Source organism: Typopeltis vanoorti, chromosome 20 (genome assembly GCF_054136105.1).
Source record: "Typopeltis vanoorti isolate ZY-2024b chromosome 20, IOZ_Tvanoo_1.0, whole genome shotgun sequence".
NCBI classification, from domain to species: domain Eukaryota; kingdom Metazoa; phylum Arthropoda; class Arachnida; order Uropygi; family Thelyphonidae; genus Typopeltis; species Typopeltis vanoorti.
Genome location: NC_143568.1, coordinates 41101223 through 41116108, shown reverse-complemented (window position 1 = coordinate 41116108; position 14886 = coordinate 41101223). Strand labels below are relative to the sequence as shown.

Sequence of the window (14886 nt, the reverse complement as noted above, 5' to 3'; positions counted from 1 at the left end):
AGTCACTATAAATCTTCTATTTCTTAGCATATTGTTAATAATATGGACTATTGTTTTACATGGGATAATTTTATATAATTTATATAGAAGGCCTTGTCTCCAAACGGTGGCGAAGGCTGTTGACAAATCAATAAATGCTGCTGATGTTTTTAAACCTTTTTGAAAACCAGCTTCTATGTGAGTTACCAAAGAGAGAACCTGGTCACAACACCCACGATTTGGTCTGAAGCCAGCTTGTTCTTTTGGGACATTTTTAAAAATTGTGGAGCTTATTCTATTATAAATAAGTCTTTCAAAGAGTTTTTAACAACTGAGGAGAGTAATAGGTTGGTAACTTTCTGGTTTATGATTAGGCTTACCAGGCTTTAAAATTGAAAGTACTTTTGCTTTTTTAAAAATAGTGGGAAGTTTACCAGTTGTAAGAATGTCACTATAGAACTTTGTTAACCATAATCTTGCATTTCCTCCCAGATTAATCAAAAATTCTGGATGAATGTTATCAAAACCAGGAGCCTTACCAGGCTTTAATTCCTTTAAGGCTGCTTCAACTTCTTGCTGCGTAAAAGGGTGTGCAAAATTTGAAGTTATAGGTGAAGACTTGCTAAATTCTTTTAATTTTCTCTTTATATATCTTGTATGCTTTTTATTGTTTGGGATACGTGATATATTAACAATATGTATAGCTAGTTGATCTGGGGTGATTCTTGGTTGTTCTTTAATCAAAGGAGCACTATCACCTAGTTTCCTAAGAAGGCTCCAAGCTTTACGGCTGGAATGAGTAGAGTCTAACCTTTAACTGTATTTACCCATTTTTTCCTTCAGGATATATCCAAGTTTTCTAGGAGTTCGTCTGCTGTTTTTGGGTCATTGTTTATCTGATATTCATTATAAAGTAATTCACATTCTTCGCTCCAACCATGTATATAGTTATGGCTAATACCTCTAGGAATACTTTTCTTGGCAGCAAGCAGGACTACACCTATAAATCAATGAAAATTACTACTTGTTGGAGATATCCAGCAGATACATTTGTCAAGTTCATTTGCGTATTTATTCCAGTCAGCCTTTTAAAAATTCCAGCATGCTTTGATCTTACAAATGGAATGGAAATGCCAATGTCAATTAATACCGGTCTATGTTGACTATGAGGAAAGTCAGTTAAGACCCTTCTCAGATTTTGCATAGGGTGACCTGAATTATTTTTGCTCACAAGACATAAATCAGGGTTATAGTCTATTTTCCATGCTGCAGATCTAAAAGTGCCTTTGTCTTTGGTATCAAAGACTAAGTGAAGATTATTTAGTTCGATCTAATCAACAAGTTTTTTGCCACATTCGTTGTTTCGAGCATAATTCTACTGTTCATGGTGACTATTAAAGCCCACAATATAGATTGCGGGATGTTCAGCGATAGGAATAATTTTTTCCGGCCAAGGTGATCCAGGTGGCTTATAAATATTCATAATTGTAATATCTTTAACTTTTATCACTACTGTATGTATGTTTTCTACAATATTTTGAGATAGAAGAAAAACTTCTTTAAGACGATTTTGCACATATGTTGCTATTCCATATACTTCATGATAAGTTGCACCCATGGAATGCGACCTCTTTTAAGGAGCTTTTCAGGATCAGCAGCACGTGTTTCCTGGACAGCAATCACATCAACATTGTTGGTTAACAATAATTTCGATAAATAATTGCATTTGGCTTTGTTAATAGATTCGATATTTAATTGACAAATACGTAGTGTAGGGCCAATGTTTCTAAATTCAATAAATTCAGTAGACATCATAAAATTAGCCAGGAGATCCTTAGGATGGACTGGCTGCCTATCGCTGTTGCTCATTTAGCACCACCCAGGGGACACGTATAGCTTTAGGATCACTATGGACGCGAGCAACTTTGTTCCCCTTTGGTTCTGTCTCTGATACCCATGTATTGAAAAATAGCTTCTGCATCTGTTCTCCAAAACCTTTTTAGTAAACTTTCTATCATACCTCTTCACATCTCATTCCTTTCATCTAAAATTTGTATCCCATAAACCTTTACTCTATCCTCATAGGGAGCATTCTGCAGATGACTTGCTTATCTCTGCATCACTTCCTCATCCCAAGCAATTAAGATGACTAAGTGTGTGTGTACAATAGTCTAGATATTATTATTATTTCGGGCGACTCCAGGGAGTCCTTAGACTCATCGAGGGAGGCCCTAAACATCATGTCCATACAACTATACGACATTCTCACAGTATCTATTATACCTTGCCTTGAACTCGCTCACCGTCATAGTACCCACAACAGACTCTGGCAGCTTATTCCACTCATTTATCACTCTAAAAGTAAAGAACCCAGCTCTAACACCCCTGCTAACCACACTCTTGCCCAGCTTCCATAGGTGTCCCCTAGTTCTCCCACCACCAGTCCTGATCTCAAAAATATCCTCTGAATTAATCCTATAGATCCCTTTAGCAATTTTGAATGTCTCAATCATATCTCCCCTTTTCCGCCTATCAACTAGTTTCTGCAACCCACAAATCTTCAACCTGTTCTCATATGGTTTATTCCATAGACCTGCTGTCATCTTAGTCACTTGCCTCTGGATCCTCTCTACGTCCTCCCCATCAAGAAGGAACCGAGGTGACCAAATCAAACAATAAAATCTTCTCCCCGGCAGGGAATCAAGCCCCGGTCTCCCGCGTGACAGAGGGGGAATACTAACCACTATACTACCGAGGAGCTCGGTAGTATAGTATATTGTTGTATCAAAGCATTAAAAGAAGGAATAAAATAGAGGTATTTTACCTAATTTTTTGGTATGTCCACAAACTATCATTACCACTCCCAAATCCATATCTTCATCATATTCTTCCAATATTCTCTTCCCAAAATGCATAACATTACTAAATATTATCATTGTGACAACAAAGGATAACATTACTTTTCTGAGCTTACTATCATTTTTTTTTTATATCCCAATGTGTTTTTACATTGTGATATTCCAATCTTCCCCTCCCTCCAAAAAAAAAAAAAATTCACAAATATGTTGATGAATCCTCCCCCTCATGCTGAATGTCCCTGCTCTCTAAGTTTCTGCCATTTGAATACGAAAATAAAGAATAAAGACAGTTTTGGATAATAATAAAAAAAAATTCCATAAAAAATACTAGTAGTACAACATTCATCTATTTCATTAAATTTCTGACCTCAGTTCAAACTTAAGTGATATGCACTGCCACTTACATGCATGAAAACCTGATCTGTTATTTCTTACAGAACCTCAGCTTGAGATGGAGAACATCTATTCTCCATCTCAAGTATCCAAACTACACTTTGGACAGTCCCTTCCTTCTTATAGAAGGGACTGATATGTGTTCATTTGTTAGATATGATGTTCCATGTTAGATTACTAAACTTGAGTTCTCTCTTTATCATCTTCTCTGGCAAAAATCTCTTTGCCACATTTTATGGCTTTCATTTGCACTCACTGCCTTCATTGCTTTCCTAATTACAATAACTATTCTGGTCTAGTTGAATTATTGAATTATATATATTTTTCTGAAGATTTTATTAGTCTAATTCTATAGTCCATACAGTGAGATCATCCTTGGAGAATTTATTGTTCACTGTTCAGACTGGCTTCATTGTTCCCACCTCACAGATTAGGCCAGAAGAAATCGTGGAGTATTTGCTGCTAGGAATAATCTGTGCCAGTTGTCTAACAACTAGCACAGCCAGAATGCTGAATAGCTCTTGTCATTCTGCTAGCATCCTGAACCACAAAGATTCTATAAATATTAGGTCTTCTCTTGGTAACTCAAACCATAATCTTGTTTCATTTCCTATGGATTAGCTATCAGACAGTCTTAGTCCCCCCCCCCCTCTCTCTCTCTCTCTCTCTCTCTCGGTACTGCAGTGGTACCATATACAATGGCAACTATGATTTCTACTCACTTTTTCTATGGTCTGATTATACTGTTTCTGCTCTACCAATTATATATTTGTTTAATCCTTTATCCAAGTGTAAACAAACAAAGTTTGCACCTGAAGTAGTTTCAGGACTGGGTTAACTAGTGGCAAAGGTGGTATAAATTTTCATCACTTGCCTTAGTATCCCATAATGCAAAACACATCTCCTTGCGGACATGTATAATGCTATGCATTAAGGGGAGGGTCACTACCCAGACTAGTTTCCACCTTTATGAAGTCTCATCAGTGGGAGCCAGACCCAGAGGTTGTGATACTAAGGTGGAAGTAATGGAGAAATAATAAAGGATAATAATAAAGATGATAATAAAATATATAATAATATAAAGTATATAATATAATAATTTATAAAAATATACTTATAATAATATATATAATATTTATAATAATAATAATAATGATAAAGGATAAAAGGATAATAAAAAGGAGAAATAATAAAAAGTAATGAAGTAATATCACCACCTCTGGGTCTGGCTCCCACTGATGAGACCTCAAAATGTCTGCAAGGAGATGTGCTTTGCATTATGGGATACTAAGGTATAAAAAGGAAGTAATATCACCGCCTATTATAATAATCTATTAAAATGTGACCTATATTATAATATGTCACATATTATAATATAATAATACCATAAACGGTCCACTGTATGCCTCCTCTAATAACTCACCAGTCTGGATAGTGACTCTCCCCTTAATGCATAGCATTATACATGCCCGCAAGGAGATGTGCTTTGCATTATGGGATACCAAGGCAAGCGATGAGAACTTATACCACCTTTGCCACAAGTTGTCCCAGTCCTGAAAATACTCAGGTGCAAACTTTGTTTGCTTACACTTGGATAAAGGATTAAACCAAATATATAATTGGTAGCATAGCCAAGTGAAAAAACTTCCATCAACTTATCTCTAATCCAAAGAATTTTAATAATAAGGTGTGACGCCTTTTGGCAACTGGCATATGGAAATATGACTTCTCCATTACTTCCACCTTTAGTATCACCACCTCTGGGTCTGGCTCCCACTGATGAGACCTCAATAAAGGTCGAAACCAGTCTGGGTAGTGACCCTCCCCTTAATGCATAGCATTATACATGTCTGCAAGGAGATGTGCTTTGCATTATGGGATACTAATAATGAAGTAATATCACCGCCTATTATAATATTCTATAAAATGTGACATATATTATAATATGGCACATATTATAATATAATAGTACCATAAACCAATATAGAAAATTATGGTACAACATGACAAAATTTCATGCTGTTAAACAAGGCCTCGTTGTTTTCACCAGGGAACCAGGGCGAACAGCGAAAAGTCAGTTACTGGAACAAATCTGAAAGCACACCCCAACTCAGCATCACCAGAGTTAAAGATCGGTACTATCAACATAAGAAGCCTGAATGGCAAAGAAATGGAGCTAGCTGAGGAATTAGATAAGTACCAGATCGACATAATAGGGGTGACTGAAACAAAAAAAAAGACAAAAACTGGTGAGAACTTTCTGAACAATAAATACAAAATGTTATATTCAGGAAATGACAATCAAGGAAAAAGGAGTAGTCATAACATTCAACACAAAATACGAGACTAATCTTCTTGAATGATAGGCAGTCTCAAGTAGAGTGATGTGGGCAATTAGACAATGAGACTTATTTGTGCCTATGGTCCCACAGAAAGTACTATTAAGGTAGAAGTGGAGGAATTTTTTGATGCTTTAGAAAACGCAACTGACACAATGAAAAAGGAAAAGTTGGTCCTTGTTGGGGATCTAAATAGCAGAGTAGGAAATGATTGTCAGACATACAAAAATATTTTGGGAAAATTTGGAGAAAAGAGCAAAGCCAATGATAATGGTAAATAACTAACACCATGTTCCAACATAAAAATGTGCACAAATTCATATGGAGAGAAGAGGCAAGGAATAAGAAAAGTCTCATTGATTATGTTATTGTTGATAGTGATGTTTTCTCCCTGGTGCAGGACACTAGAGTCTACAGAGGATTTGAAATTGGAAGTGATAACTATTTATTCTTGAGCAGGATAAAATTGAATTTCATATTGAAAAGAATAACATGAAAGAAAGTTTTAAAGCGAATAAAAGTTGAGCACTCTCAGATGTGAACTGTAGACTAAAATACACAAAGATTATTGAAGAAAAAATGAAAGAGTTTGAGAACAGGAACCAAACTTTGGAGATTCAATGGCAAGCCTTGAAGAAAACCATGATTGATTCCGACAGAGAGGCATGTAGTGAGGTAGTCTTCAAGGATAGAAAAATCAGAACTCCATGGGGGACACAGGAAGTTAAACTGGCAGTTAAGGAAAAGAAGAAAGCATATCAAAAGTTCCTGGCAAATAAGTCAGGTTGTGCTCTTAGAGAATACAGAAACAAATGTAAGAAAGCTAAACGCGGTGTAAAACTAGCTAAACAAAAGTCATGTGAGGACTTTGGCAAGAACATAGAAAATAAATATCAAGAAGTTGGTAAGATATTCTGGAGGTTGTTGAAGAAGCTTAGAAATGGAGGAAAGAGTGCTTTAAAAGGAGTAAGAGATGATAAAGGTTACATGAAAACAGGAGAAAAACATATCCTTGAAGTATGGAATAATTACTTCGAAAAATTGCTAAATGAAACAAGCAGTGATAGCACAGTGGTAAAAAACACACAACAGGAATACATATCCATGCTTGAAGTAGAAAAACCACCAAAGGCTTAAAATGTGTAAAGGCAGCAGGAGTAGATGATATTCGACCAGAATTGCTGAAATATAATGGTATAAAAGTCTTACAGTGGCTGCACTGCATAGTTCAGAAAGCCTTGACAGAGGGACAAATTCCCGATGATTGGAGTAGAGCTCTAATACTACCCATATATAAAAAGGGAAATAAAACTGAATCTGAGAATTACAGAGGTATTTCCCTACTGAGTGTTCCAGCTAAGATATATGCAAGCATACTTGAGAAACGGTTGAGAAGTATTGTGGAAGAAAAGCTTGGTGAAGAACAAGCTGGATTTAGGCCAAATAGAGGCTGTCAGGATCAGATGTTCACTTTATGTCAAATAGTTGAGAAAGCATGGGAATATAACAAAGCTCTGTATTTAAGTTTTGTCGATCTGGAAAAGGCATATGACAATGTGCCAAGATAGAAGCTATTCAATATGCTACAGTTATATGGTGTCAATGGGGCATTATATCAAGCAATATTTAGTCTGTTTTTAAGTTGTAAGTCGGCAATTACAATTGAAAGAAGTACAGGAAGATGGTTTAATGTTAAATCTGGTGTGAGACAAGGATGTACATTATCCCCTCTGTTATTCATTCATCTATATGGATCGCATTATGATGGAAAGTGGTATTAAACATGATATCAAAATTGGAGATTTTAATGTCAGCTCTTTGCTTTATTCGGACGATGTTATACTTCTAAATAAGTCTGCTACAAGTTTGCAACAGTCCCTGACTAAATTGAATAACTGTTGTAATAGATATGGTATGAAGGTGAGCATTAAAAAGACAAAGACAATGAAAATAGGTAGAATTGTTGAAAATGTCAACTGTGTTGTGAATGGGGAACCTGTGGAACAAGTAAAACATTTCAGCTACTTAGGCATGATTTTTAGTGAAGATTGTAAATTAAATATGGAAATAGACAATAGAACAAAGCTGGTATTGGAGGAAGTCAATTGAATAAATTCATATGGAATAAGAAAGAAATTAGTCGGAACACTAAATTAGCTGTATACAAGACCGTGTTCAAACCAGTTTTAACTTATGAATCTGAGAGCTGGGTTAGAAGTAAAACACTTGACCAAGGACTAGAGACCGCAGATATGAGAGTCCTGAGAAAGATTAGAGGTGTGAACAGATGGCATTAATGGCAATATCATATTAAAAACGAGGATATTAGGAATGAACTTGACAATGTCGGCATCCAGGAATGCATTAGCAGAGCTAATCTCAGGTGGTATGGTCACTTAAACAGAATGGGCGAGGAAAGATTAGCAAAACAAATGTTCTCTGCCAGGTTGGCAGGAAAATGACCCAGAGGAAGACCAAGATATAGGTGGATTGATACGGTACAATGTGCCTTAGATGATAGAAATATAAGATCTGATAATGATAATATTGGAGTCTTGACAAGTGACAGACTGATTTGGAGGAAAATTGTAGATAGGAAGTTAGTAATGATGTAAATTTTTCTTGTAGTACTATCATATCCTGTACACCCCTTGAGGGTACATGTCAGGAATTTGATGATGATGATAATACCATAAACAGTCCACTGTATGCCTCCTCTAATCTCTCACCAGAGAAGAAAGACATCAGAAAAATCCTCAGTCTGGACAGCAGTAAGTTGGGTTTAGATGTTCTCCACACCACTACTACCCAGTGGTGTTCCATATTAGCATACCAGAATTAACACACATCCTATCTTGTCTATTCAAGCTATTCTATCCAGCCCATGCCTAAAAAAGGTAAATAAGTCAACCATTGAAATAATTGCATCATTACTCTCACCTCAGTTTTCTTGAAAACATTGGACCAAGAGACCTGCCAATTAATTAGTGATCACCAATATGGATTCCACCATTTTCCTTCCACAGCAGAGATCTCCTAGCTCACCTTACCTCACTTTTTGACACAAGCACTGGAAAAGTTTGTTGAAATTCATGTTATCACTTGATATTTCCACGGCATTTGATGAATTTCATCTGTCTTCAGTCCTGTGTAGCATCATCAGTTTTCTTTCTAGTGTCATTTCTCTGTCAGTTCTAGCTAGTTCTGTGCTTTTACCTACATTCTTCATCCTGTACATTAATGACCTTTCACTGACTGCTAATCCTATCCATAGTTTTGTTGATGATAGCTCACTTTATTCTTTTTCATTTTTTCCCCTTTCTTTCTTTCTTTCTTTATTTATTTTGACAAAATATATCGTACTCAAATGATTCAGGCTTTAATATCCTCCAGAACTGTTCTTAACGTTAGCTTTTACTGAAATTCTGTGAATTTCTATACTATGACTGTGTATAGAATATAATCTGATCTGATTTCTCATAAGAAAGATCTCTCTCTGTCTGTCCTTCCTGAAATTACATTATCATTTACATTCTATTACTGTAACTGCCTTCATCTGTCAACTAAATCTCACTAATGCTTATACATTTTGGCCAAGTGAAATTCATGAATCCCCTAATCTTTTCCTTCTATTCCTAATACATCTGTTATTAGTACACATGAATTGCAATCCTGTTTGTTCTACAGGTAGTGTTGCATATTTTAATTCCTTGATTCAAATATCTTTGTGATTGTGAGAATTGCATTATTGATTATTCCCTTTATTATACTTCCTTACTTCATAGGTACTTGTGCATACACACCTGTTCCCACCCTAATACTGATAATTTTCCTTACTTTATACATCAAGTTTCTCACTCTTTTTTCCTTTTCCTCCAATTTATATCTGCCAAAACTATAAACATATTTGATTTGCTTTTCTCTTTGCATTCAAAGAGAAATTTTGAATGCAAATTCAAAGAGAAATTCAAATTTTGAATCTTTACTCTAGGACATTCTCTCTGACTTTTTTGTCACATTCTCATCAACTACACCTCTGATCACTTAGTCATCATTAGTTTTAGTTTTTTTGGCTTTCTCTTACACTTTTTTATGCTGTTTACTCTTCCCTTGAACTTTTCTTTTCTCCACTTTCACTAGCTCAGTTGGTCTGGAATATGCTTTGGAAGCTTGCTATTTCTTTTGTTGCTGTTACTTTGCTGTCCTCCTCTAACCACTAGTATTTTGCCACCTTTATTTCATATTTTCTTTTCCATTATTATTCTAATCTTTATTCACTGGAAGTACATTCCTGCTTCCTGGCCTCATTTTCTCTGCTTCATCAATGTTATTCACAACTACTGTCTTGTTTCTGACCCAGCCCACACTTCTTACTCCCTCTTTCAAAAGTACTGAAGTTTCAAAACACTTCTGACATATTGTTTCACCATTTTCACTCTGTCACAAATCTTACCATTGCTCAAGTGCTTACCACATAAAATCATATTGAATTATATGATTTTGTGTAGCATTTGTTTTTGAATTATATGAATACTGCCATTATCTTGTTATAGCCTTTTCATCATTCAGCTGTGGTTTATTAATAGATACACCAGAATACGAATAGGCTCTGCAGTTGCATCTTAATCTTTCATTAAGTCCTAAACAATTCATTCATCAAATTCCATAAAGAATAAAACTTTCATGACACACCAAATTAAAGATCATGTTTTGATTTAACATTAATTATATTTAAACATTTCTAAAAACTTAAATCTTTTATATATATCTCATATTGGTCATTTTAAATGTTATGCATATTTATATATAATTATTTTTTATTAGATGATTTATCCTGGTCATATAAGATTGACAGAAAAAGAGGTAAGGTTGAAGAAAAATTTTAGAAATAATAGTATAGTTGATAGGATAGTTTGGTTTTAAAATTAAACTGAAAATATGTAAATTGAATATGAATATGAAATGTCTGTTTAGTTAAAGATTGTGCCCCTACTGTGAAATGTCAATTTTCCCATCTCTGCTGTCTTGGTATGTTTATTGTAATTTGGCATCTGCTTTTGTTATGCTTTTTAAACATTTTGATTCTGTATATTTGAGATGTTCATTAGTAGAATGTCTGTTTATATCAAGTGAGTGCCACTTAAGCTTGGATTATAGTATTATACATTACTTTTCAGAGCCTTTGATTGGATCTGGCATCATGGCCTGCTCATCAAATTGCTGTCCATTGGTGTACTTTTCATCCTATTTAATTGGATAACCAGCGTTTCCTCTCTGGTCATTTCATTGCAAGTCATGGTGGATAGCTTCCTCTCTTCATATTTCTCTATCAGTGAAAGAGTGTTCCATGGCTTCTGTTTATCACCTGCCTCTTACTCCTGTACATATATCATTTATATATACTGTATACTTACTTTCAATATACAGTATATATATAACAAGCATCCCAGGCTTCTAGATCTTCCAACACCAATTATTCTTTGAACACAGATCTTCACATTATTTTTTACCACTATTTACTTATCCAGCTACTAACTGTATAACTCTGTATCTAGATGCTCTGTTCTCTCGTTTAGAGGAGCTGCATCAAAAACTTCTTTAAAAATTTGTGATGCTGTCCAGAAAAGAAGATGGATACATGAGATATCATTGTAATTCAGGTATATCTGAGAAAATGTATCCGAATGTGGAATTTTGTTGCTGTTGCTCACTTTGACTATAGTATATAACTCGTGCCTTAATTTTAATTTAACTTTTACCATTATTTGTTTTGTAATCTTTATCTATTAATTATATCATTGCAATATGAATGGTAAGTACCTTCAGGATTTCTGTTAAGGACATGACTAGTCATTACTAACGCACCATGTTCCAGCATAAAGATGTGTACAGATTCATGTGGAGAGAAGATACAAAAAAAAAAAAAAATGTTATTGACTGTTATCATTGAGAGTGATGTTTTTAGGCTAGTTCAGAACACAAGAGTATTCAGAGAATTTGAATATGAAATGATCACCATTTAGTTTTGAGCAGATTATAGTTGAATACACTAGTTTTTAAAAAAGAAGGAAAGTTGAACAGCTTACAGAAGTGAATTGTAGCTTCAGATACACAAATTATTTAAGAAAAAAAATTACAGAGTTTGAATATAAGTACCGAACTGTGGAGATGCATTGAAAGACCCTAAAGAAAACATTTATTGATTCAGCCAGAGAAGAATGTGATGAGGTTGTCTGCAAGAAGAGAAGAATCAGAACTCCACTGTGAAAGTTAGAGGCAGTTAAGGGAAAGAAAGCATATTAAAAGTTCCTGGAGAGTAAATTAACATGTTCTCTGAGAGAATGCAGAGAAAAATGTAAGTGAAGCAACTGGTACTTCTAAGCATAAGTCATGGGATGACTTTGTGTTTAATTTATACATAAGTTTGTACATATGGCTTGATTTATACATAAATAATATAGGAAATTATTTGAAAGGAAATATTCAGTTATTTGCTTAATTAACTGAGTAACCACATTGCAAGGGTCTCTCTGGAACTATCATCCAAATTATGTTTCTGTGACCAAAAGATTATCATACCCTTTTTAATTATCAAATTTTGCTGCCAGCAAAATGGCACCGATTGTTAATGAAAAAAAGGTATGATAATCTTTTTGAGAATAAGAAGAACAAATTGAGTATATAACACAGTTTATTAACCATAAATTTATTGTAATGCATATAAAATGTTTATGATAATTTTTAATAAAAATTTTATATAGCAAATATCTTAACATAGTTGACATAGTAAAAAATGTAAATTTCATTAAATACCTGAACTTTTTTGCATACTAGGTAAATGTGTAAAAAAATCAAAAATGGGAAAAAATGGGTGTTCCCTTTAATGTGGAAAAGTGTAAAGTTATGCATTTTAGTATAAAAAAGATGACAAACTGTGTACAATATTTAGGGGACTTTATTCCAGGAAGCTGGGGATTGGGGAAGGTTGTGGTAAATAGTTGAAGTTCAGAGGACATATTGCTAAGATAGGCTTATAGGATTACTTTGTTATTGAAGAAAACATACACACTGACAAGTTGAGGTAATAAAGAAGTCATCATTTCTCTCTGTAAGTCCTCGGTGCATCCACAGCTGGATTTCTGCTCAGGTCTGGTCACCTGGGTTTTTTGGCGATGCTGATAATGTAGTGGAGGGGGATCCAGAGGCAAGTGACCAAGATGGTGAATTGTCTGTAGAATGCTCCCTTTGAGAATAGATTAAGGCAATGGTTCCTAAATGTTCTTCAGTTCGGTGTGCAGTTGGTGTGGTTAGGTTGGTTAAGTTAAAAAAAAAATAAATGAACCATGTATTTCAAATTCATAAACAATTTATATAAAAAGTATTAAATAAGTACATTGAATAAATAAATAGTAATTGGTGGAACAGGTGAGCCTGTTGTTCACTGCATATCTTCTGAAATCTTGGAATCAAACTGGACACAGCCATCCTCATTTACTGTTCCCCTTTGATTTTCACACATGAACTAAGTATTATTTTGGCGCAAAATTTGGTTGATAGGTGAAAAGGGATGTGATTGAAACATTTAAGTTACTAACAGGGTTTTATAGGATTGATGTAGAGGAAATGTTTCAGCTGTCAAAAGTTTTTTTTTCTCTTGGTTACAAGGTAAATTATACTTGCCAGTAAATTATATTCTTGTTTAATCCAAGTGTAAGTGAACAAAGCTTCCATGTGAAGCACAGTGGTATCTCGCTAATCTGAACCTCTTTAGTCCGAACCCTCCAGTAATCCGAACTGCGGTTTGAAAGAAAAAAAAGAGTGTTATTTATTACGTGTTATTATTTTGTGCACTATTATTTTTATTTAATAATTATTATTTATTTTATTATTATTACAGTACAGTATTTGTTTCGTACTGTCGATTGTAGGGTTATACTGGAGGCCTATTTTGATGTATTGTGTGTTCACATTTGCTTTTTTATACTGTACAGTATGTACTGTATTGTCGGCAAGAATCACAAATATACACCAAAAGAGGATATTCAAAACGTGCATAATTTGGTTAAAAATATAAATTCAGATGATGAAATTTAACAAACAGATGTTACGGAATGGATTACAGGTAGAACCGAAAGTAAAATCAAATCAGATGCTGAAATTATAAATATGACGCTACATGTTTATGATGTATTATGTAGAGTCACTGTCATCATCTTCTAATAAATTAGAAGACGATGATAACGATAAGGAACTCGATGAAAAAAAAAAGTAAACCATGAAAAGGCAGCTTACAGTTTTAATATGTGTATAGAATGTTCTAAGCAAATGATACGCCATTCCACAAAATTTTGTTGCTAATGCAGTCCGAGAAGAAGCATTCGAAAAGGTTTAGCTTCGAAGAAACAAAAGAAAATCAGTGACAAAGCAATAAAAATCTTTTTTTGTGTGTTATTTTGTGAAACTTAAAATTATGCAATTTTATTAAATCAGAATCCTCAACAATACAGGTACAAGAAATTAAATTGTTTACTAAAATAAACTTGTGTACTGTATTATTTCTTGTTTTACATTACAGTACAGTAGCTTTTTTTCTATCAGTTTCTATCATTGGTGTACCATTAGAATCTGATTATTTTTGTCTTAAGCGTTAGTTATTGTTGCCTCTTGGGGGGAAATTTGTTAATCCTAACGAGCACGGTTTTTATTAGTTCGGATTAGCGAGATACCACTGTATCTTCTCAACTAGGCTACTTGTATATAGAGGCTGATAAACTTTCACATCTGTCGCCTTAGCATCCAGTAATGCAAAGCATGCTTCTTTTGGTCCATCCATAATTCCAAATATACTTCCCTTTGGATTCCCATAATGCTAAGCATTAAGTGAGGGTCGCTGCTCAGGCCAGTGTTCATCTTTATTGAGGTCTCATCAGTGGGAACCAGACCCATGAAGATACCAAGACTGCATTAACATCATCATTTTGTATATAGGATTTGATTATCATGGGGAATTATATATGATTCTTTCTTAGAGGAGCAAATTGTGATTTTCTTGATTATTCATTTTATCTAGCTCCGTTTTTTTAAATATTTTTTTAGCACATTTTATTTGTCTAACACTATTCAGTAGTCTATTCTTTGTCTTTTTTGATATGCTTGTTTAGGAACACCTGTTTCCAACAACAACAACAAAAAAATCATTTAAATTGTAGAAGTGTGTATTGAAATAAGCTACTCATATATAGAAGCTGATAGCTTCATATCAGTTGCCTTATTATCCCATAATGCAAAGCACACTTCCTTTTGAACCTCCATAATAC

General features: G+C 34.3%; 1 protein-coding gene across 1 annotated transcript in view; it reads left to right on the top strand.

Moving 5' to 3' along the window:
• The window catches only part of LOC150095391 (protein DENND6B), a 480236-nt gene that overhangs the window by 33267 nt on the left and 432083 nt on the right, over positions 1-14886 (top strand). Inside the window, exon 2 of the mRNA XM_090410571.1 lies at positions 10394-10432. Coding sequence (XP_090266697.1) covers positions 10394-10432 — 39 coding nt within the window. The remainder of the gene's footprint in view (positions 1-10393; positions 10433-14886) is intronic.